The sequence below is a fragment of the Arachis hypogaea genome, chromosome 8, assembly GCF_003086295.3.
Source record: "Arachis hypogaea cultivar Tifrunner chromosome 8, arahy.Tifrunner.gnm2.J5K5, whole genome shotgun sequence".
NCBI classification, from domain to species: Eukaryota; Viridiplantae; Streptophyta; class Magnoliopsida; order Fabales; family Fabaceae; genus Arachis; species Arachis hypogaea.
Genome location: NC_092043.1, coordinates 8661559 through 8686012, shown reverse-complemented (window position 1 = coordinate 8686012; position 24454 = coordinate 8661559). Strand labels below are relative to the sequence as shown.

At 33.4% G+C, this 24454-nt stretch overlaps 3 protein-coding genes across 5 annotated transcripts; 2 read left to right on the top strand and 1 right to left on the bottom strand.

Moving 5' to 3' along the window:
- Nucleotides 1-809: 809 nt before the first annotated feature.
- LOC112705957 (probable inactive receptor kinase At4g23740) lies at nt 810-4392 on the top strand. 2 transcript variants are annotated; one of them, XM_025757002.3, is made up of 3 exons: nt 810-1168; nt 1619-2908; nt 3332-4392. In XM_025757002.3, exons 2-3 carry the CDS (start codon nt 1675-1677, stop codon nt 3997-3999), a joined length of 1902 nt encoding a protein of 633 aa, XP_025612787.1. In that variant the 5' UTR covers nt 810-1168; nt 1619-1674; the 3' UTR covers nt 4000-4392. The 2 variants fall into 2 exon arrangements, with proteins under 2 accessions (XP_025612787.1, XP_025612788.1); XM_025757003.3 differs by having other exon boundaries at nt 819-1053.
- A 200-nt stretch (nt 4393-4592) lies between these two features.
- LOC112705956 (uncharacterized) lies at nt 4593-7082 on the bottom strand. 2 transcript variants are annotated; one of them, XR_011864518.1, is made up of 5 exons: nt 6706-7082; nt 6307-6625; nt 5360-5418; nt 5120-5207; nt 4593-4977 (listed from the first exon to the last, which is right to left on the bottom strand). XR_011864518.1 is itself a non-coding variant. In XM_025757000.3 (4 exons), exons 1-4 carry the CDS (start codon nt 6863-6865, stop codon nt 5176-5178), a joined length of 570 nt encoding a protein of 189 aa, XP_025612785.1. In that variant the 5' UTR covers nt 6866-7082; the 3' UTR covers nt 4979-5175. The 2 variants fall into 2 exon arrangements, 1 of the variants encoding a protein (XP_025612785.1); XM_025757000.3 differs by lacking the exon at nt 4593-4977 and having other exon boundaries at nt 4979-5207.
- A 1007-nt stretch (nt 7083-8089) lies between these two features.
- LOC112705955 (ubiquitin-conjugating enzyme E2 10) lies at nt 8090-11235 on the top strand. Its single transcript, XM_025756999.3, has 5 exons — nt 8090-8620; nt 8741-8819; nt 9776-9903; nt 10301-10405; nt 10821-11235. The coding sequence occupies exons 2-5, from the start codon at nt 8750-8752 to the stop codon at nt 10962-10964; spliced, it is 447 nt and encodes a 148-aa protein (XP_025612784.1). The 5' UTR covers nt 8090-8620; nt 8741-8749; the 3' UTR covers nt 10965-11235.
- The last annotated feature ends 13219 nt before the right edge of the window (nt 11236-24454 follow it).

Below are 24454 nucleotides of genomic sequence, written 5' to 3'. Positions count from 1 at the left end.
TTTATGTGATAGAAATAATAATAATAATAATAATAATATTATTATTACTATTATTATTATTATTATTATTATTATTATTATTTCATGTTGTATGATCCAGTTTTCGTGATTTAGTGGCTTTACTTGAGCTTTGTAGGCGGCAGCAACTTGCTGTGCGTAACATCAACAAATTTAAAATAATCCCTCTCTTTTGGTGGATTAACAATATCATCCAGTGTCAACGCAATTATATTTTCAATTTATATACTATAAGCACACTAATTACTGGTAGTTTGGTAAAACAAACCGAAGAAGAATACTATAGCAAACTAACCAGTCTGACCTACCATTTTGATTAGTATTACTAATTAAAAATGTTTCCTCCCATTGAACGATGATTCTTTGACTGAAATTTTTTTCCCTAGAATTTAATAAATTAAACATCTCAATGGTCACATAACGTGTAAATTAGGCTTAAGAAATTAGAAAACAAAAAAGAAACATTACTTATAGAATATTTATTATAGAAAAAATACTCTTTTTGATACTGATCATTTATTTGAAAATAAAGTAATTATTCACAATTTGAAAATTCATATTCGATTTCCAATCAATTAGTCTAAGTAATCCCCGACATATTAATAAGTTACTGTTTACAAAAATTATTTAGACCAATTATTTAAATAATTATAAATGGATTAGATATTTTTAAATTATAAAGAATTACTTTGTCTTTCACACAAATAGCGAGAGACAAAAAAAATCTATTTTCTCTCTATTATAGAAAAAAAAACACATATATAGCTATATATAAGGTTCTATATTTGTTTAATTAGAGTAATGGGTCCTCCATATGCACCCTCCTATTTATGCGGCATAAAATAATAATCATTTGTGTGCTGGTTTCTTAATGATTACTGAATTGAGTTTCTCTTACTTCGATTGTGCATGTGATCTGCTGCTGTTCTTCCAAGGCTTATACAGCTCATCTTCCATCACTACCAATACACCAACCATCATTGCTATGATACAATTGCCTTGGATTTCCACAAATCTTTAACTGCTTCTGAAACCGTATGGACCAGTATATAATCATGTAGTATGGTTTTCTTGATAACCCCCCACCCCCACAAATCTTATTCATCACTTTTTCTTGTTATTGATGAATTTTGGGATCTAGAGATGAGTTGTAAGTATTCTTTTTTCCCTTTTTTTTTAATTTTTTTATCTTACATATTTATGTCACAATCTTGGTCAACGGTTTAATCAAACATTTATTTTGTTCCAAAGTTGTTTTTTTTTTTCATCTATTTTGCTGCAGTCATTAGGGAGTCCCAAAGGGTAGGGGAACAGAAAGAAAAGAGAAAACTTTTAGTGATGTTAATTCCATGTCAAACATGAGCAGCTTAATTTGACTAACAAGAAACTTAATAATAATATATAGTGTTAATTAGCCTCTTAAGTCACACACTTATAAAATAGCAAAAAAAAAAAGGAAAAAGATCATATATTTGAAATGCGTAGCTTACACTCAAATAAGCATCATACTTCTTTGTCTGTGATTCACATTTGGATAGATATCAATTGCAGCTCTTGAATTCTCTAATACTCTATTGTTATCATTTCATTTTTCATGTAGATTTTGCCAACATTTTGAGGAACTTGTAAAGAACTGTTGATCTTCAAACCAAGAAAATGGACAAGAAGTTATGCCTCTTGTTCATTTTCTCAGCATCAATTTTGTTCATTGTTGGAGCTGAGCCAGTGGAAGATAAACAAGCCTTGCTTGATTTCCTTCACAACATGAACCACCCTTATAATCTCAACTGGAATGAGAACTCTTCTGTATGCACAAGCTGGAGAGGAGTAACATGCAACGCCGGCCGGTCCAGAGTTATCGCGCTCCGGTTGCCAGCGGCCGGATTAAGTGGTCAAATCCCAAACAACACTCTTGGTCAACTTTCAGCGCTTCAGATTCTGAGTCTTCATTCAAATGGTATAACTGGTCCTTTCCCTAATGATTTCTCTGAGCTGAAGAACTTAACAAGCCTCTATCTCCAATCCAACAAGATTTCTGGCCCTCTGCCATTGAATTTCTCAGTTTGGAATAGTCTTACAATATTGAATTTATCTAACAACTTTTTCAATGGTACCATACCTTTTTCAATTTCGAATATGACTCATCTTGAATCATTAATCCTTGCCAACAATTCACTTTCTGGTGAAATACCAGATCTCAACATTCCTAGTCTCAAAGAGCTTGATTTGGCAAACAATAATCTTAGTGGTGTTGTTCCTAAATCCCTTCTTAGATTTCCAATTAGAGACTTTGCTGGTAACAATAATCTTACCTATGGAAATGCCCTTTCCCCTGCAATTCCCCTGCAACCGCCCAATGATCAACCAGCTAAGAAGAAACACATCAGGATCAGCGAGCAAACGCTGTTGGCTATCATAATTGGTGCTTGTGTGCTTGGATTTGCTGTGGTTGCAGCCTTCATGATTGCGTGCATGTATGGGAAAAACAACGAAAATGAGCTACCCGTTGAGTCCAAGAAAAAAGAAGTTCCTCTGAAGAAGCAATCTTCTGATAGCCAAGAGTCTCAGGACAAGAACAAGATTGTGTTCTTTGAAGGTTGCAGTCTTGCATTTGACTTAGAGGATCTACTGAGAGCTTCTGCTGAGATTCTAGGAAAGGGGACATTCGGCATGACATATAAGGCTTCTCTAGATGAGAATACCACAGTGGTGGTGAAGAGGTTGAAAGAGGTTACAGCTGGAAAAAGAGAATTTGAACAGCAAATGGAAATTGTGGGGAGAATTAAGCATGACAATGTGGATGCATTAAGGGCATATTACTACTCAAAGGAGGAGAAACTCATAGTATATGATTTCTATCAACAAGGCAGCGTTTCTGCATTGTTGCATGGTATGCTGAACCTTTCATCCTCTCTTTATCTGAAAACTTGTAGTTAAATGATATGAGTTTCTATAATTCTTCCCAACAGGTTATGTTTGTTGCTTTTCAGCTATTCCCTCTATTCTTTTTTATCTGTCTTCTTCAGTGACAGATAATAGGAGATGGAGGGAGTGTCTTTTAACAGGAATTCTCTTCTTTTTAACCATGCCTTTGTCTTAACAAACTAGGTGTTTAGTGCAACTTCATGAGCCTTGTTCTGTTAAGCTAAGTCTGAGGTAATTAAGAAAAACTGAACATTTTATCCTCAAATTAATTGTAATTTTATTACTGCTGTAACTCAATGGCAAGTATGATATTTTTTATCACTATAGCAAAGTTGGATCCTAGAGAAGTGGCTAATCTCAAGTATGATATTCCATCTACATTATGCAGGAAAAAGAGGGGAAGGAAGAATCCCTTTAGACTGGGAGAGCCGTCTAAGAATCGCAATAGGCGCAGCAAGAGCCATTGCTCACATCCATGCTCAACACGGAGGGAAACTAGTTCATGGAAACATAAAAGCCTCAAACATCTTCCTCAACTCACAAGGATACGGTTGTGTATCGGACACTGGTTTGGCAACCCTGATGAGTCCATTGCCTGCACCTGCAACACGTGCTGCTGGATACCGTGCCCCAGAAGTAACTGACACCCGAAAATCAACACATGCATCTGATGTCTATGCTTTCGGGGTCCTAGTACTCGAGCTTCTGACAGGGAAGTCACCAGTACCTGCTGCCGGAGGCGAGGAAGTTATGCATTTGGTTAGATGGGTGAATTCTGTGGTCAGAGAAGAATGGACTGCAGAGGTGTTTGATGTGGAGCTTCTGAGGTATCCAAATATAGAGGAAGAAATGGTGGAGATGCTGCAAATAGGGATGGCTTGTGCCTCAAGAATACCGGATCAGAGACCGAAAATGACAGAGGTGGTGAGAATGATGGAGGAAATTCGTCGTGTAAACACTGGAAATCCACCTTCCACTGGATCTAGATCAGAAGTTTCTACTCCAACAACTTATGCAGTTGACATGATGGTGGCTTCTACATCGGTCCCACAGTGAGATTCTCCATCCACCCCCCCTCTCCTCTCTCTTTTTTAGGTATTGGTCAATAGTTAATTGTTTACTTCTACAATGTAATTCAATCAACGTTTCAGTTTCAACTTGATTCTTAACTCGGGGAAGTGGAATTTGATCAAGCGGGTCTATGAATTTAGTAAGATAATTATTTAGTGCTGATTTAAGCTATCGGATTTAGCTGGTAGTGGCTATTATATTCTATATTGTATCGTGTAGCCAGGGAATTTTTCTTTTCGTGTGTTAAATTGTTAATAGTAATAACGTAATGGAAGCTTTACAGTGGCGAAGATATGGTGATAAAAACTCTAAATCATGCAAATAAGAGAACGTGAAAGAATATTTATCATTTATCCCATTTTACTTGGGGCTGAGGAATCACCTTGTTCTCTGATTTGGACCATCACCCATAAGGACTGATTATAAGTCTTGACAATTTTATTTTATTTTATTTGTTTTATTATTATTATTATTATTATTATTATTATTATTATTATTATTATTATTATTATTATTATTATTATTATTATTATTATTATTATTTTGACTAAATAGTAAGGTACTCAGGCGCCTGCTCATTCTGTATCAAAAATTATGCTATTAGTTATATATTCTGAATTTTTCAAAGTAACATGAATAGGTACATCTCTCAATAGTGGATCCTACAACGAATAATATTAGTTTTACTTTTATCCCCGTGTATACTATTTGTAAAGGCTTTGTTTCCAGTCACTTCAGATTTCACTTCAGCATATATCAACCGCGTTTTCAAATTGCAACTTCACAGATGATATCAGGCCAATGAAAACTAAAACTCTGCTATGGGGTGGGGATATGAAAAACTGAGGTGAATTTAACATCAACATAGTGGGTAGTACTAGACTACCAAAATGCCAACGTCTATGTAAAAGAAAAAAGCAGAACAGATATAGCGGGGCGAGCAGCTAATGCTTGCATTTTTAGCTGTAAAAAAATTGATATAATCACATTTCAATATTTCATACATCCAGCTGAATCTGGTTTCAAGGTAAAAACTTACAGAATATAGATTCTTTTTCTATCAGAAGAGTGGTTGAATTAACATTTGAAAGGAAAAGCTAATTACCTGTAAGTATGCCCTACTAAGTTTACAGACATCCTAAGGAAAATGCAAACCACAATTCACTTCCTCATAATTCTTGTTTTCACACCCCCTGAAATTTCAAAGAAAAAAAGAAGGAAAAAATAAATAAATAAATAAAAAGGAGAGACATAGAAGAACTCCGCAATCAACATCATTGTTCACCCCCTTCCCCTCCCCAAACAAAAAACGAAAAAATGAATTAGATTTTCTTTTGCTACATACCTTCAACTTCTTCAAATTCGAGTTCCTTCACCAAGTCAGCTGCTGCATTATACTCAAACCTACAAAGAAATTACAATTTAAAACCAGAAAGTTTCACAAAAGCTAAATATAATAATGGTCACCAGATTTTACAACAATAAAACAGAAATTCAGACAGCACAGAACACTCAATGAAAATTAGTAGACCCATTTTGAACTTGCTGTTAGTAAAATTTCGTAAGATGGTTTCAGTTAATACGTCCCTAACAACTTCTTAAGTCCAGGTACTGAGAATGCACGTGAAGGCAAAACTGGACGAGTTTAGGGCAACATAATTTGGATAATGGGATGGACATTCTGGATATATATTTGTGCGAAATGCATGAACCAAATGAAAAACAAAATGAAATGCCAGAGGAGTTAGGATATATGAATCGGGGATGACTGTTAAATACAAAACTAAACTACTAGAATAGTAGAACTCATTCTCATTTACAACCAGAAAGAGTTTTCCTTTTTCAGTAAGCATCAAGACAACCATCCAAATCTTATAATTCCAAGATGAAGAACAACGAAACAGTTGGAATAGTACATTGCCCTGCTGGCCTTCTCTTTGTTATACTTATACGTGGTGCAAGGTAAAGTAAAACTTCAATCAGTAGCATATCAAAAGCCAATGCAGCTCAACAAAGTAACCCATGACAAACAAATATAAAAAATTGCGAAAACAAAAGATCATTTCATCTTTATCAGATCATAAAATTCCCAAATGTAGAATTGCTTGAACTTCTAAATGTCCTTAGAGACTAAAATAGAATCACTCCCAAAGTTGCAATCCAAACAAGAAAGGCATCAATACGTTACACAACATTGGAAACATTTTCCAGTATCACGGTTAGAAACACGTTACATAAAATTCACCATACGCAAAGCAATAATAAAAACAAAAAAGCGAATTCGAAATTTACTTATTGGAAGAAACAACTTCGAGTTCATAATCAGAAGCTTTTATGGTGGCTTCAACAAAGGCAGTGATTATTTCGCTCTTGCGAGTGCTAACAAGCAGCAAATCATACTCCGTCGGGATTACAACGACGAAGAAGTGGTCGATCAGTTCACTCATACATATCTTATCAACCGCCGCAAGCGCTATCCTCCGCTTCAGCGAATTGGTCTCCAGATCGAAAATGTAGATCGCGAAATCGGTTGCTATAAGAATGCGGCTCTTCATCTTCCCCGATCCTGTGACCTTCAAAACCTTATCGGCAAACAGAACCGCTTGATCCCCTGCCAAAAATATGAAATTACATTGAGGATTTGTAGATTAGGGAAACGAATCCGTGAGATTGGAAATTACGAAGAGGAACCTTGTTTGCGCAAGACGTCCATCATGAAAGGGTGAGCACCGACGTGGATGTGGTCTCCTTCTGAGAGCTTGGTGGGTTTTGGAGGGTCCGGTTCGGGTTGAAGTTGAAGCGGATCGGAAACTTGATCTTGAATGTCGTCGTTTTCGGGAAGGTCCTGCATCGTGAAGTTGCGTGTGAGGGTCGGGGGAGTGGTGGCGTCGAAAGTGGAGAGTGATCAGAGATGAATGCGATGCGGGTGGAGGTGGACCCCACGTGGAAGAAACTGTGCCCTGGCTGGCTGAGTTGTCCAGCTGGCTCCTACGTAGCCACCCCGCGCTTTTGGGCGGCTGATCATTGCATGCTTTGAATTTCATCTCATTTTCTCACTTTCACGTCCCAAAAACTAAAATCATTACTGCTTCTAGAATTTTGCTAATATATTAAAAATCATATCTTTAATATATTTGAAGTTACTTCATTTGATTCATATAAACATTCCAATGCTTTTAAAATTTAGTGTACTTAAATGCAATTTAACGCAAAATATTTTGTGATCCAGTGGCTAATTTATTTTCTTTGCACGGTAAACTTTACTTCAACATTTAATTATATTATCACATAAGAATAATTTTTTTACTCAATTACCATTAACTCAAGAATTTTACAAAAACAAATATTTAGCTTAATTTAATTACAATGCAAAACAACTAATATGCATTCATAAAAAATTAAACTCTTTAAAAAAAATCTAACAAGTAACAATTAACAAAAGCCAATTCTCCCATGTCTTGAATTTTGGTGTCGAAATTGCCGAAATTGTTTTTTATAGTAAATTTTAAATATTAAAAAATTGTTTATTTTTATATTTTTTAATTTAAATATTAATTTTTATCTCTTTTTAATAAATTAGACAAATGTATATAGACACCATAGCATACACCTTAAACAAAAGCAAAACATTCAAGTGGTTCAACTAGTGAAAAAGGAAAGCAACTTGATAGTTGATAGTTGATACAGACATGCATGATATGAAAGATGGCCAAGTAAAGAGAGAAGGTTGCGTTATGTTCTCCTTAGTAGCGTAGAGCGGGAACAAATGAACAATCAAAGCGGTGAAAAGACCAGCTGCAACGTCATAAGGCGAAGAAACCAAGGGCGGGAACTGGTAAATTAAAAAGGCACCCGAACGTAGGAAATAAAAAAGATAAAAATAAGTACACTAAATTAATTTGGAGCACTAAATTTTTTTTTTGAAATTCCAATTGTACCAATTAGTGAATCCTCGACCTAAAACATATAAATTTCATTAACGAAATTGGTTCAGGAACCATTTGGAATTTTAACAAGTAATGGTCGCACGCAACGCACAATGTAGTATAAAACCCAAACGACGTCGTGCGAGGCAGAGGGATCCAATCAATGAACCAATCCGCGTTAGGGGAAGCTGAGGCGAAGCTCAAGACCGCTCATTTTGGGTGCCACTTTTTGACCTCTCAGCGAAAAAAAGGATTGGATTTCGTACATAAAACGCCAACCAGGTCCCACACACCCCTCTCCCAATTTCAATAAAATAAATAATTATACATTACAGCATTTAGCAGTAGATTTTTTTAAAATTAATTAAAAAATAACAATATTGTTTATGATAACGAATAATAAATAATATAATAATAACAATAATTATCAAAAAAAGAAAAAGCGGAGACGGGGTTAAAGGTTGCGGATCGATTCCCAAGCCGCACCAGACATTTATAAAAAGTCATTTCCTTCTTCCAAAATACACATACGCTTCTTTCTCCTCTTTGTTTTCTTCCCTTTCAATTTTTTTTTCTCCTATTTCACTTTCTCTCTCCTTCTTTCCCTCTCTCGTTGTTGTTGGTGTTCGTTCCTCAAAAATCCAAACAAGGCGCAAGGAGGATCTGTGCTTGCTTTATCGGTAAGAGGATATCACCAACTGTTGCTTTCGATCTGTGTTTTTTCTGCGTTCTGCGCTTTCAATCTGACCCGATCTGGTGTGATCTGTTCAGATCTGAGCTGATTCTGTGTTTTTTGTTAGGTTTTGGCCATGGCTTCCAAGCGGATCTTGAAGGAGCTCAAGGATCTGCAGAAGGATCCTCCTACCTCTTGCAGCGCCGGTACTCTAGCTCTTTATCTTCATTTTTAATTATTCTTTTGTTTTTTTAAATTTTCATACCTCGTTTTTGTTTTGTTTTGATTTGTTTATGTTTGAATTTTATATTCGTGTTTGTGTGCGATGATGTTTATATATTCGTTATGGAAACTATAGCCGTTGATGTCTTTAAAACGATTGACTCTGTGATGCTAAAGGTGAATGAATGGATTATGCTATTTTTTCCATATATTTAAAGTCTCTAGGTGTTATTACGACGGGCGTGTTTGTAATTTCGTCATTGAGGATTCTACGTGGGCGTGGATTGTTGAGGAAAGCATAGTTGCGGTCAAAGCACTTTTATGTTTTAGCGAAATAGGATATAATCATGTGTTGACGTGTATTTTTTTGTCTAATATACCGTTTGATAAGTAGTAGAAATGGAAACGGTATTGGCTCACGTGTTTGCTTTAGTGACTACCCTATGTATGAAGAAATTTGGAATTGGTTCGCTTGGGGACTGATTAATGTTGCAATTTCTGCAGCCTTGTTTTTCTGCGTGTGGTTCATCACTTATCAAATTTAACAAACTATATGATTGCTGGTATTTTTGAGTATTTGCTTCTTTTTTTTCTTTCTCTTATCTGAATCTTTGAAGCTATTTTTTTTATTCAAGTGTCTTGAAATCAAGCCTTTTCTGTGTCCTAATGTCCATGTCTTTTATTTTTTGGTAGAAGGGTGACTATGAATAATGTTGCCCAATAGATAAACTTATTTGCACTATTATAATCTTTGAATTATTATGATGTAGCTGGTTTGAATTGTTGAAAGTTTGTTGTTGGTTATCATAGATGAGTTTACTAGTTGATAGCGCGGTAGATACAATCTTGTACTCTTAATGTTAGGATTAGGAAATCTAGTTCTTGTGTTTCTGGCATTTGTAATTAATGTGTACTTATCCACGATTTCCTCATGTGTCAGGTCCTGTTGCTGAGGATATGTTTCACTGGCAAGCAACAATCATGGGTCCTCCAGACAGTCCATATGCTGGAGGTGTTTTCCTAGTCACTATTCATTTCCCTCCGGATTATCCCTTTAAGCCACCAAAGGTTTGTAATTAAATCAAGTTCTAATTAATTATGTAAAATTTCTTCAATGTTTTCAATTCTATGTTTATTCTTAAACACTTATTTACTGACAATCAAAATGTTAATTGTTGATCTCAAGTTTCTCGAGGAATAACTTTGGCCGTAAGGGGGAAATATACTTGTCTTTACATTTTCTATGTGGTATAGAACAGCACATGATCCTCTTCGTTTTTAGGCGGAGTCAGTTGGATAAGTTCAATATCATAAATCAATTTGGCATTTAAAAACCATTAATGATTAAATCTTATAGTTTGTTCTGTAGGTTATTTAGGTTCTTTAGATCAATACTCTTATCTAGTATATATTATATATATTTCAATCATGATATCCATGCTCATGGATTGTGTATATTGTACAGGTTGCATTCAGGACAAAGGTATTTCACCCAAATATTAATAGCAACGGAAGCATTTGTCTTGATATATTGAAGGAGCAGTGGAGCCCTGCTCTGACCATTTCCAAGGTATGTTTCTTAATAATTTTACATGATGAAAGCAGCCCTCTAAATTCTATTTCAGAAGAACCAAGGCCTTTTGGGACTACTATCTAATGATGTGTTACTTCGTTGTTAAAAAAATTGGTGTTTTACTAGATGCTATCACTTATCATAGTTTTTTTCTTTTTAATGTCCTAACAAGAACATGACAAGATGATGTAAACTCTTTAACTGGTGAATTAATACTGAAATCTTAATTGTCTTTCTCCTATGAATATAATTGCCGATTTGCATGATGTTTGAGATTATGAAGTAGATAACAGTATGGCTGATACAATTGCGTCATGTATATTCTATTTAAGTATAGCCATTCTATAGCTCCTTTATTGAAGATGTTAAACTGCTACTAAAGATTGTTTACTTTCTATACCTATGCCCTTAGGTGTTGCTTTCAATTTGCTCCCTGTTGACTGACCCAAACCCTGATGATCCTTTGGTCCCTGAAATCGCCCACATGTACAAGACAGACAGGAACAAGTACGAGTCAACTGCCAGAAGCTGGACCCAGAAATATGCCATGGGCTAAGTTCCCCATGGTATGTTGTGAGGGAGAGCCTTTTTACTTGCAGTGTTTAAAGGCCTAAACGGCCTTTGTATGAATATTTGTTGTCTTTAATCGTAACCAAATTAAGGTCTCTCTACTTAAGAACGAGGGGAAAACGTTTATTCTGCTGTTTGTATCGTAAATGTTAATTTTAGAACAGTGAAACGTGGCCCAATTCAATGTGTGCTCTCATCTTCATATTTGTTGACACTGGCATCCCATATATTTAATTATTCTCTCTACGGCTCATCAATCAACTTGTGAATTGAAAGATTATTATTCATCAAGTTCAAAATACAATTACAATAATTTCATAACTAAAATTTCAAAGTTTTTGTTACAACATAAATTTAAAATTAAAAAATCATTATGAAATACCTTTCGAAGAATTAAAGTTATCCTAACGTTGTCTGCTGTTGTGTATTTAAGGAAAGATCTTGTTCTTTCTTTGTATGCCAACGTAGTACACACATTAACAGGGCAACAGTGGCATACTGTCAAGTGTCCATTATGTCCTCATCTCGACTCTTCAGGTCTCATGGTCTTTACTTAGTTCAAAATGCTGCTACATGTCCCCCGCATAGTCCTTGAATCTCAAGCCTGGCTCGGCTACTTACTGCTTGTTGGAATTTCTGTTGTTTTACTTTATTTTCCCCTTTTTACCACCAATAATTCGTCATTCAAGGTATAGGTGGTTCAACTGCTTGAACGTTTATTGGGCTGTTCAGACTTCAGAGATTCGGGTAGTAAATTATTTATTTCGACATTTTTTATTTTTTGGTTGGTTTATGTTAAATATATGCTTTATGGTTCAGTTTTATTACTTAAGCCTTTGATATTTTCGGTTAGAAACTCGTCTTTAGCAAACATTTTAGTTCACACCATTAAACAGAAATAGGTTTTACTTCCGGTATAACACTCAGATGGTTTCCATCCAGATTTACTGTTCTTATTTTGAACGGACCCGAATTTAATAATAGTTCGTTTATTTCTATTTCATTTCACTGCCTTCTGTAACTAACATTTATCAAATATCTGAAAGCAATATTATTTATTGATTTCTTTCAATAACTGTAACATGTATGCAATTGACATTCTCATTGAATCGTTGGCGTTATTAAAAATTCTCGAAAATATCACAGAATGACTAACTTCTTTCTTGGGAGTAAAAGATACTACAGTCCGCACAAACAAGAGAACATTATAAGACAGGGAAAAGACATTTCTCTTGAATCGCCACTAATCAAAGAATTAATCCCACAAGGAGCACTAAGAAAAACATTAAGTTCCAAAGCATGAGAATATCCCAAGACCATCTGCCATTCTGTTAGCCTCTCGATATATCTGTAACATCCGAACCTGGCAATGACGATTAAGAACATTAATTTTCAGAATAAGAGTTTCATATACGTGAATTTGAACCCTTTTAGAGTGTACCAATATCACTAGAGTTCAAGATCCACCACTGAACAACAACCCAAAATAGCGACAAAACCAATCTTAACCCCCCCCCCCTCCCGCCCAAAAAAAAAAAAAACAAATCTCTAATGACTAATGAGTAATGACAACAACCAAAGAGCTGAGTCCTAGAGCACCGGAATATCTCCTGCATAACCATCATTGGAAAATGTAGTTTTGATGGATTGTAAAATGTTTTACACAGTTCACATCCTTTTTTTAGATGATCATTCACGCTGAATGCCAAAATATAATTATTTTATTGATGTGACGTTAGATAATTAGAATTTGGATTCTCTAAATACAGGTAATTAGAGGTAATTAAATGCACATATAAAATATAATTATTTTATTGATGTGACGTTAGATAATTAGGATTTGGATCCTTTAAATATAAGTAATTAGATGCACATATCAAATTACTTTATACTGTCAGTACATTAAAATTAAAATTTTTTTTTGGTAAACTAAAGGGGCTTAAGCCCAAAAAAAACCAAAACCAAGATAAAAATAACAAAAACCAAAAAATCAAATCAGCAAAGAAAGTCTAAGTACTTTCTTGTACTATCTCTACTTATCGGGTTATACTAAATCCTTTCACATCCTCAGCTAAGGTGGACCGTATGCATTCAGGCGGGAGATCTTGGAATTGAAAATCTTGCCGTTCATCAAGACTTTGCTTAGCTAAGATATCAGCACATCGATTCGATTCTCTATAAGCATGCTGAATTTTTATTTCCCATGGTCTTTCTATCAATTCTTTAATTTCTCTAATTAAATTTTATTTTTTAACAACGACATCTTTGATGGTCTGAAAGTATCTGACTCCAACAATAACGAATTATAGGGCTTCGCAGCCCATTTAATATAATGTATACTAAACCGACTAAGGCCGATAAAGACAATAACCCAACAATACCAACGGCCCAATTCGGACCCAAGAAAATCGAAGCAATCTTAAGCCCATCATGAATGCCCAACTAACTTCAAATGTTTGCTAGAATTGCATTGATAACGAGAATCTCCATCCATTTGTCAGAAATTTTGGGTATAAAAAAGGACACAACAGAAGATTAGATGCTTTTATTTATGATTTATGAATAGGAAGTGGCAGGTGAGAATTTAGATGAGTAAGATGATAACTGAGAGTTCCCTGCAACTGCAATATAATTGCAGCAGCCAAATTTTATCGTAAGGATTCTGCACCATCTTCTGCCAAGAACGTTTGGTGTAATCTTAAATGCTTCTTCGTTTTTAGTTCTTTTAATTAATGTTGAGATCAGTTCTTAAGAGTATCATGCATCAAATTCCCTCACAGGGGTATTAATTATATCATAAAAAAATATTATATATGTTACTTCATGCCGAGTGTATCAGAAATTAAATAGTCAAGAAAGATATGGAGTAGTTTCTTCATGCCAAAAATTTGTAGTCTTTTTTTCAAAGACATCGGATTTTCCTTGATTAATCAATTGGTTCAAATATAATAAATGTTAAAAATTGAATAAAACTTTGATAAAAAAATATAAAATATATATGCAATATTCTCAATGAATTAGAATGAAATTCTATTTTTTATGAAATCACGGAACTGTTATGCTGCTACTTTCAAAGGCTACGACTACCCTAAAGTGATCTATAGTATAGTGTAGTGCAATTTACTATAAAATAGAATGGCAAGAATCTGGTCAAAGTCAACTTAATCGGCGACAATAAATGACTCCTGCCATATCAGCAGCAATTGCCATCAAACCCATATGGGTTGTATGCTGCATTAAACTCATCTTCCATAACTCCAATTCTCCAACAAATATTTTTCTACCAAATAATATTAGGTTTGGTTATAATTGTTCTAAAAATATATGTAAAAACTATTAATTAATTTTTATTAAAATAAATTTTAACTCTTTAATATATGTATTATTACTTGTTAAATAAAGGTAATTCATCTCTATAAACTAAAATAACTTTAAAATTATCTGAATCTCCTAAATACAAAAACGTTACCTAGATGTTTCGTTCAATAATTTTATGTAAATTGAATTCATTGAATTTGAATTAGGTTTATTAGTAGTAAATCGAATCTAAAGCATTCAAATTACATTATTTTGGATTCAAACGTAAATCGAATTTAATGAATTTGAATTAGGCCAAAGAGTACTAAATCGAATAAATGAGTATCGATTTATATGCACACTACTAAATCGAATAAAAAATGTTTCGTTTTATCCTCCTTAGGATATAATCCTAACTAACCTTTTTAGGTATCATTTCAAGTTTTCAAATCTAACTAACTAACAGATTACTATTTCTACCGAGCGATTATATTGTAAAAATTAATTTTTTAATTTCTAACTAACGACTTTAAACAACTACTACAAGAAGCATGCTAACATTACTAGCATGATTAAATTATGTTCAAAATAAAAATTTTTATTTACTAACCTCTTCATGAACGGCACGTGTAATATGCGCAACTCCATCTAATCGATACAAACGATTCGGATTGTCTTCCATATGTACAAATTTAAATTTTTTGCGAGTTTTTCTCCAAGATTTGGGAAGGGGTGGTGGAGTTTGGTAGGGTGGGAATGTTGGTTTCGAATTCGAATGAAATAAATTCAAATTATATTTATAGGCACACATAGATAAATCGACCTTATTTGATTCGATTTACTAAAGACAATAGATGCTAGTAAATCGAAACTATTGAATTCGATTTATTATTGGTTCTAACTCGATACCGTTTAATTCGATTTATTATGGAAAAAATTCAAATATATGTCAACCCATTGTAAATCGAATTGATTATTAAATCGTTTTCATTCAATTTAGTAATAGATATGATCATCAAGTAATTCGAATATTATAGATTTAATTTACTACTAAAACCCCTAATTCAAATTCATTGAAATTGATTTACATAGAAATATAAATAGAAACAACTACATAACGTTTTTAGGTTTGGAAAATTCAAATAATTTTAAAGTTGCTTTGGTTTAGAGAGGTTATTTACCTTTAAAATAAACTATTTCAAATATTTTTCTCATAATAATTTTAACATGTATTTTTAAATATATATTAATTAAATCCAAAATATTTTCCAACAAATACTTAATTAATTTTGATACTAGATATTTTTTCTAATTCTTGAAGAAAGAATTTTATCTCTATGTATATGATGACAATGTCATAATTTTTTATTCAACCATACTATGTATATATTAAAAATAATTAATATATGTATTACATATAAAATAATTAGTAAAATAATTAATAATATTATATTAAATTTTTATTTTTATTTTTATTTTTATTATATATGTGATAATAGTTATATAAATTTTAAAATTTAATTTTATTTGTTAGATTTTAATAATTATAAAAATTGATCAAGAACAAAACAGATATCTATAGAAACGAATTATAATTTAATTTTTTATTACACATAAATCAAAATAGAATAAATTTTATACAAATTATTATAAAATAAAACAAAATTGAATAGGACAAAAATTCGCTCCATAACCACTCCTAAGTGCATAACATAACATAATTTGTGCTGACCAAATCAATAATTTGTGTATATATATATATATATATATACTTACTGTTTTATTTAATGAGTTCTGTCGTAGTACTTAATCTTCCATTTTAATACTCACAAGCGGCCCTGTCAAACCTCCACTTGTATAATAATATACCTTTTTTAAAACAAAGAAAAGGTAATAAAATGAATTTCTTCTTAAACAGCACTGATAATTATAAATGAACTTTGCATATGGTTCGTGCCCACGAGTGGCTTTATATATATAGGAGTAGAGCAATATATAGCATGGACCCTTAAAATGCGGTTGAATTATAGAACACAAGTACCTAATCTCAGTTCTATGTACTTGTGGTGCCCTTGTCTCTTCTGAAGACAAAACTACAACGGCACCGTTTAATTTATCTCCAACTAGTGGAATTTTACATGTCATTTTGAACTCATTAATCACCACTTTATTAAAAATATAATTATTTATATTATTTTTTATTAATTTAATTTTTTTATAAAATATATCATGACATGATATTAAAATTTTATATTCAAAAAATTTAAAATTTAATTTTTATTAAACAAAAAAAATAACATAAAACAAATAAAAAATTATACAAAAATCAAATAAATCTAAAAAAAATTATTTAAAAAATTTAAATATAATTATTTATATATCTCTTTTTATCTATTTATATTTTTTGGAGAAATAATTATATGACACACTAATTAGTCAAATACACTATTATGCCTTAGCTGGACATGTCCTTCATGGTTATGCCATTCTATTATTTAACTTGCATTTAATTTAAACTACTATTCCTAAGTTATTAGTTAATATATAGTATCAAGAATAATTAATACAAAAGTATAATATATAAGTTCTTAATTTGAATGAATTATTTGTTTAATTTGACTATCATTTTAATCATTTTGATATAATAAATAAGATTATAAATCAAATAAAGTTTTAATATATTATTAAACTTTGGTTCAATTCTTTTTATTCTTTAATAACTATTCTAGGTGAACTTATATAAAGTAGTGGGGACTTCTACTACTAATTGTTGATCTACCACTATACTTTTTATAAAAAGAAAAACTCAAAATTATAAATACATGAATGTACTTCTTGTTTTTCCTTTTGTACATTGAATTCATATAGCAGGATAATACAGTGTACCTTCATTGGTATATCCCAAATTATTAATATCAGGACGCCGTTACAGTTAACATTAAAAATGAGACAATGTAGATTTTATATAAGTTAATCATTTGAAATCATTGATCAAAACAATGAAAATCAGGAATGAATGAAATTGGGTTCTCATGCAGCGCACTAAAGAGTTTCAAACGAATTAATAGTGATCAAAACTAAAATGAAAAATTAAAATTAAGAGCAAGTTTTGAAGTGGGAACCAACTATGATGTTGAGACATGTAAAGGAAAAATCACATGTGCTGCTGTATATACGTACAGAAAACGGGGGATATTTTTGTGTCTTACATTATATTAATTTCTGGAATAAAGGTAATTAGCAGCAACTGAATATATGGAAATTAATTAATTAATAAATTACCTAAACAGATAACCATAAACCGCGAAGGAAAGCACGAGTGGGTTATGCTTTTGCAGGACATATTTTTGGATTTCAGCTTTTTCCTCTACCAAATCCCCTTATTATTCTGTTTTTTTTTTTTTTGTTTTCACTTCACTTTGTCTTTTATTTCTTTCTTTGTTTGGTTCTTTGCTGCCTTCTTTTTCTTTTTGTTTCCCTTTTGAATTAATCAAGTAGCAATGTATCTAATCTAATAACTAATATAACAATAGGTCAATAACACAATAATCTTGTTGGTATTATGTTAAAGGCACATTATAATTTCAGAAACGAGTTGAGTTTGATTTATGAATAATAAAAAGGAGTTAAGATTACGTTTTTAGAGAACTTAAATTAAAAGTAATAGATGATTTTAAACTTTTTAAATTTACATTTTTTTTTGTTAGTCTAAAATAATATTGCGTTATAAAACCTAAAGATTTAGAAAAAAAATTGATATTTGAACGGATCATAAAGTATAAAAACGGACAAATATAAAGAAGAAACTAAATGGAATAAGGTAGTCCTTCTATAGTCATAAAAAAAATTATCTTAAAATTACTACTTAGTTGATCAACGAAGTAGTATTTCAACTCAATCCTGAAGATTTCATTTGCCAAAAGATATGCAGTTCTATTCCCTTCTTTGTATATATGTCGTATAGTAATTTTTCAATCTTTTTACAGTAGTTCTACAATTTTTCTCACCATAATATCCAGATGCTTTGCATTGGAAGTCTTCATCTTAAACACTTCAACCACAGCCTTTAAATCTGTTATGAGAATAACTCTTCTCAACCCCATATCCCAAGTTGTGTTCTTAGTCCATAATATACACCTCATAATTCTGCTCGGAATACACTACAGTAGCCAATATTGACTGTGAAGCTAGCAATTCATCTTTCTTGTGGATTCCAAAGTAGCCCACCACATCCAGCAGTTCCAGGATTCCCTTTCACAGCGCCATCAGTATTCACCTTCGTCCACCTTTCCGTGGGTGGGTGCCAAGTGACGCGGCCTTCCAGTTTTTTTATGGCTACCTTACTTCTCAGTAACAAAAGCTATAAGGATATTTTGAACCTGTGTTGCAATAAAGGCCACTAGCCTAAAAGACTTTCGCTGAAGTGATGTGAAAATTTCTCCATTTATCCATTTCCACAACCACCATTAAGTTACTAAAAAGTATGATTTCCAATTACCATCTTTGGCAGCGCTCAAATCCATAGTGAGATTCCACCTAATCTAAGCATTAAATGGAGCTCTAAAAAATTATTTATATTTTGGGGATAAATCATAGTTGTTCATAACTGTGAAACCAGGGTATAGTCTCATAGCAGGTGTATCACGTTCTCTTCCATGGTTGGACATCTATGGCAAGTAGCATTTACGCTAAAAAGACATGCTTTTCTTTTTGTTGTCATGATTCGTTGATGGAGGACCATCCAGGTAAAACATTTGATTCTCTGCGGTCCTTTTCATCCCCAAATGATTTTTCAAACCTCATCAGTTTTCTCTCCATAGTTTGTGAGCATCCTGTACGTGCTTGACTTCGAGAAATTGTCATTTGTAGAATGATTCCAACTCAAGAAATCACCCCCAACTCTACATCCGCTGGTGGTATTGTCCTGATTATATAGAGGATTTCTTCATTACAGAATTGTTGCAGTAAATTAAGGTTTCACTGACTATTAGCCGTAACTTTTCTAACCCGCATATCTAACATATTGTCAGAAATTGATATTTCTGTGTTCGTTAGCAATGATTTCTCATTTTGAATTCAGTTATTTTTCCAAAGAAGAATTGATTCTCTATTCCCTACTGAAAAGGATACATGTTGTCTAAAGATGTCTTTAGTCTTTGCCAAATCTTTTCATAAGGAAAAGTCTGCATAACAAACCTTCAACTCATGTAGAATATTTTTATTTCTCCCATATAAGCCAATGAGAGTCCTTAACCATAACGCCTCTTATTCAGCGTTTAGTCTCCACAAAATTTTCAAGAGGAAAGCATCATTCATGATATCCAATCTTTTAAAGCCTAAGCTCCTCATACACTTCGGTTTACAAAGGATGTCCCAGCTTACAACATGCATGCTTCTCTTCTCAATGTCCCCACTTCATATAAATTTTTTTTGGAGTTTTTCTATTTCGCCACATACTTCCCTAGGTAACCTCATATCCATCATATCAAAATTTAGAGATGGGCTAATGACTAATTGAGCAAGAGTAACCCTCCCTGCAAAAGATAGGCAGCTTCCCTTCCACCCTGTAAGTTTTTCAGCAACTCGATCAATAATGTTCTTGATTTATCCTTACCTTTTCGGGCATTTGTAAGCATAGCATCCAGATATCTCCCCAAGCTTTCCATTTCAATAAAACCACTCATGGCCTTGAGTGCCTCTCTGGTACGCTAGTCTACATTTCTAGAGAAAAGGATGAAAGTCTTTATCTCATTCACCCTAAATTCTAACGCCATTCTGAAAACTTCTAAGACATTCTTAATCATCTCCATTTGTTCCCTGGTCGCCTCTACAAAAAGTAGAAGATTGTCGGAAAAAAAAGTTGTGAGATTAGTCTCCTTGCTTTCATAGGATTCCAAAAATTTTTTTGCACTTTTTTCTCTATAATTTGGGATAACTTATCCATGGCAATGACAAAAAAATAGGGTAAATCGGGCTTCCTTGTCTAATGCCATGCTAAAGCATAAAATGTTCAAGCTTACATCCATCTCAAAGCACCTTATATAAAACCGACTTTACTCCTGCCATAATGATACTTATCAAGTGTTGAGGTATACCAAACTCTATAAGACAGATATGGATAAAATTCTAGTTTATACAATCATAAGTTTCAGCAAAGTCGATTTTTATTTCCATGAATGACCTCACGCCTTTTATCTTCTGCATGTTATGAGTCATCTCCTTTGCTATAATGATATTATACTGTATCGTGCGTCCTGGTATAAAAATTAATTGGTTTAGAGCTAATCTGCCTGTTAGGGAAGGTTTAATTCTAGATACAATGATTTTAGATACACACTTATAGGCTATATTTCATAGATCTATCGAACGAAATTGTGAGATGAACTCCGGTTGGGGGACTTTAAGGATCAGGACAAGCAACATTTAGTTCACTTCACATATAGCTTTTAGATGCTACCATAAGTGATTAATATAGGCACAGAAAGAGTCTTGCAACACATGCCAGTGTTCCTTGAAGAAATGTGCAGAGAAGCCATCTTTTCCCGGTGCTTTGAATAAGCCAATATAAAAAAAAAACTTTCTTGATGAGTAATGTTTGCTTCCATTCCTTTTCTGTGTGTCTCTGCCAGAGGGGGGTAAGTTAGCATGGTGTTGAGAGTGGCCCTTTTATTAAGCTCTTCTTTGTAAATATTTATAAGAAAATCGCTGGTAAAAATTTTCAAGATCTCTATATCACTACACCATTCTCCATCACTATTTCTCAACTTGATAATGTAATTTTTTTCTTCTTACAATGATTTTGCATGTTAGAAACAAGTGTTCCTGTCACCATCTGTAATCCACAACTCCCTTGGTTTTTGGAGCCACAACAATTCTTTTTACTCTAAGATTGATTCTAGTTTCTCAGATAATTCATTTTCAAGCGTAAAAAAAAAAAGTTTTGACCGTAGTTTAAAAATTTTTGTATCTATTCAGTCTCTGATGACACAGTCTTTCCTTTTGAACACATCTCTAAATACATGTTTATTCTAATTTTTCAGATACCCAACTAAATTATTAGATTATTAGGCAAAAAAGAGAAAGAATTCTGCATCCAAGTCTCCTTAACAATGTTGCAAAAATCAGGATGAGTTTTTTACATCACTTCATAACTAACAGGTTTTTCTCCAATATCAACTTTGTCTGGCTCCATATTAATGAAAATAGGGTGATGGTCGGAGCTACATCGAGTCAGGACCTCAACTCTAGCATTATGATATTTCATTCGTCAATCTATATTAGCAATAGCTCTATCTAGTACCTTCAGCACCCTCTCCATACCAGATCTATCCAAGTGTATTTTGCACCCATATACCCCAAATCAAGAAGGTTGCATTCATTTATCCAATTCTGGAACTTTCTGCAAGCTTGTTGGTTTTTACTATTCCCGCCTCTTGTTTTTAAAAGATTAGCTATTTTATTGAAGTTACCCGCTAGCATTTAGAGTCCATTTATAGTATTGGCAATGTTACTAATATCTCCAAAGCTTCCTTCAAGTGCTTTCCTGAAGAGACGCATAAATTGCAATAAAGAACTAGGCATCATGGCCACCAAACTTTGTTTCAAGATGAATGAATTGGTGTTGTTTAATAAGAGTATTTACCACCAAAGATGCATCGTCCCATAAGACCCATATACCACCACTAAAGCCAATTGCTTCCACGAGACAATAGTATCTCCATCACTCGCTACCCACCGCATTTGGGTTCTAGAAGAACAATAATGTTAGGTTTGTGTTTTCTCTTAAACTCCTTTAGGGTGTAAACCGTTTTCATATTTCCAATTTTTCTTATATTCCAAACAAAGATATTCATGGTCCAAAAGACAAATAAAAAAAAAAAAACAGGCCGAAGAAGCCTAACACTTGGTAAACCATTTTCTCCACAGTATATGAAATTTAGAAAACATCTTGGTCCACTTCATGAACCACACCCTGCATAACATTCATATCATTCTCCTTTACCTCTCTATCTACTGAATTTGGATCACTTTTTCTGTCGGTCCAGATGAGGATATGGTCTTCTGGGTTTTGGCCTCTAAACTTGGTGAATTAGGTTCTATCCAATTTTTCTAAAAGTGTGGTGGCTTAGTGATAGCTTTATATGGGGGAACGTGTGGGTCAGTGGTGGTCTTGGTTATATTAAGAAAACAGGGTGAAAAAAATTGAACTTTTTTTGTAGTGCCCTATTTGGCTGGATGTGGGTCAAGTTCCATAATTGTGATATCTTTTTGGGATGGCTTTGGCTAGGAGCTTTTCAATAATTTGGATCTTTTGCTGTGTGGTTGTTTTTTTCTTTAGTAAGGACAGATTTTTCTTTTTTCGCAGCTGTGTTTTCTCTTTTGATTCTCATTAATGTAATTTGTTTCAGGCATATCATGATGTTATACCTTCATTGCATTTGCTTCCTCATTTTGCAAAATTGAGAATCTGGAAGAATTACCTGTAATTGTGCCTATAGTATCCTTTCCAGTACCTTTTCTACCAACATTTCCATTATCTCCTGATATATTACGTTTTTTCTACCACGTGTAGTCTTTTGTATGATCATCTATGACCCATATGATTCTGCATTTTTTTCTGTTGTCTTTTTGTCCTTATTCTTTTCTGAATTTTTACAATTTCTCTCATCCCCTTTCTTTGACTCCAAGGATTTGCCTACTTCAGTAATAGCTGCCTCCTTGGTAACTGCTGCTTTAGATTTTTTTTTTTTGTACAGTTGGCCTTTTCATAGCCCACTTTTCTGCATAAAATTAAAAAACAAACTTGGTGCAGATCCATATATTCAATTGCATGCTTTTTCCTATTGATCATGTAATGCGACACCAAAGGCTTGTTTAAATCTACTTCAATGCAAATTCGCGCAAACTTTCCTCTCACCACATCAACAATGTTGTTATCCACCTTAATAATTCTGTCAATTATATTTTTAATTTTTTTTCAAAATTAAATACTGAAAGTATACAATAGCTAATCCCAAGAGACAAATCCAAGCAGCAATGTTATCGATTATGACTGATGTTGGGTCAAAATCTGGTCTCCATAACGGAATAGCCAAATAATGATATAAAACATTTTCAAGGACTCTCCATTAGCGCATGATCCAAGTCTTCAGAGTTAAAGAAACGAACGAAGAAAAATTCGTTACCTAAGTCAATGACTTTCAAACTGCCACGCTTACCCAAAATAACCTCCAGTCTCCTTCTAATAACATTTAGAGAGATTCTACGCCCCAGGAGTTTTACAATTAATGAATTCCACCATTCTTCTCTAGTCTCTCTCTTGATGCGCTCCCCTATCACAAAATTATACAGGCCATTAGGCATTTTTTTTATTATCACCTCATCATCTTCTTTTTCACTATCCTGTTCTATTTCGTTAAGGTTGGGCTCTCCCTCCATAGTGGGCTCAGTTCCCTTCTCTATCCTCTTCCCTTCTTCACTATATCCGCAAAAGAACAGGTGCCGCTAGTTGGGGCTGCGGAAGCTGTCACTAAGCAACCTTTCACGACGAGTTCTCCCTGTACTTCACCCTCTGCTTGTTGCTCAATCATCCAATCTTTTTATTCTTGGACATTGAACTCTGCTTCCCAAAAACACTTCTCCTCCGATAGTTCTCCTTTCTTTCGTCAGTAATTTACTCTACTCCTCTTCTCTCGAACCATGTGGGTGAGAAGCACCCCCTCACGAACCCTCCTCGCATACCTTAAACAATAAAGCTTTCTATGGAGAACTTCTCACAGTGCTTCTATTCGCACTTTTATACAATTTTATTTATTTTTTTTAGAAAAATTATTTTGTGTCTATGAAAATGTCTTTTTATATTTATACTTTTAATAACAAAAAGAGGTTCAATTTAGGCACAATGTTACATCAATCTGATCTAACCCAAGAATAAACTAGGATCATATTTATCTTGATAGGCACCGGCTCAATTCCCCAACCCAACGGCTGTTATTTAGTTTGGGGGTCACACAAAATTTTTCATTCTCAAGTATCTCGCAAGTCTTATGGATCTTAACCTCTTACTAAGAAGTAACAACCCTATGAAATAAAGGGTGATAATCGCTACATGACTAACAACAAAACTACCTACTCTTAAACAGTTATCCACGAGAAAACATATATAAATATTCCAAGTTA

Bases quoted from the DNA above. Each gene is read 5' to 3' on its own strand.
- LOC112705956 (XM_025757000.3), bottom strand. From the start codon at position 6,865: ATGCAGGACCTTCCCGAAAACGACGACATTCAAGATCAAGTTTCCGAT. The intron at 6,626-6,705 runs GTTCCTCTTCGT...TATTTTTGGCAG, and splicing joins GGACGTCTTGCGCAAACAAG to GGGATCAAGCGGTTCTGTTT. The intron at 5,419-6,306 runs GTAAATTTCGAA...ATTTCTTTGTAG, and splicing joins GAAGTTGTTTCTTCCAATAA to GTTTGAGTATAATGCAGCAG.
- LOC112705957 (XM_025757002.3), top strand. From the start codon at position 1,675: ATGGACAAGAAGTTATGCCTCTTGTTCATTTTCTCAGCATCAATTTTG. The intron at 2,909-3,331 runs GTATGCTGAACC...TACATTATGCAG, and splicing joins CGTTTCTGCATTGTTGCATG to GAAAAAGAGGGGAAGGAAGA.
- LOC112705955 (XM_025756999.3), top strand. From the start codon at position 8,750: ATGGCTTCCAAGCGGATCTTGAAGGAGCTCAAGGATCTGCAGAAGGAT. The intron at 8,820-9,775 runs GTACTCTAGCTC...CTCATGTGTCAG, and splicing joins TCCTACCTCTTGCAGCGCCG to GTCCTGTTGCTGAGGATATG. The intron at 10,406-10,820 runs GTATGTTTCTTA...CTATGCCCTTAG, and splicing joins CTGCTCTGACCATTTCCAAG to GTGTTGCTTTCAATTTGCTC.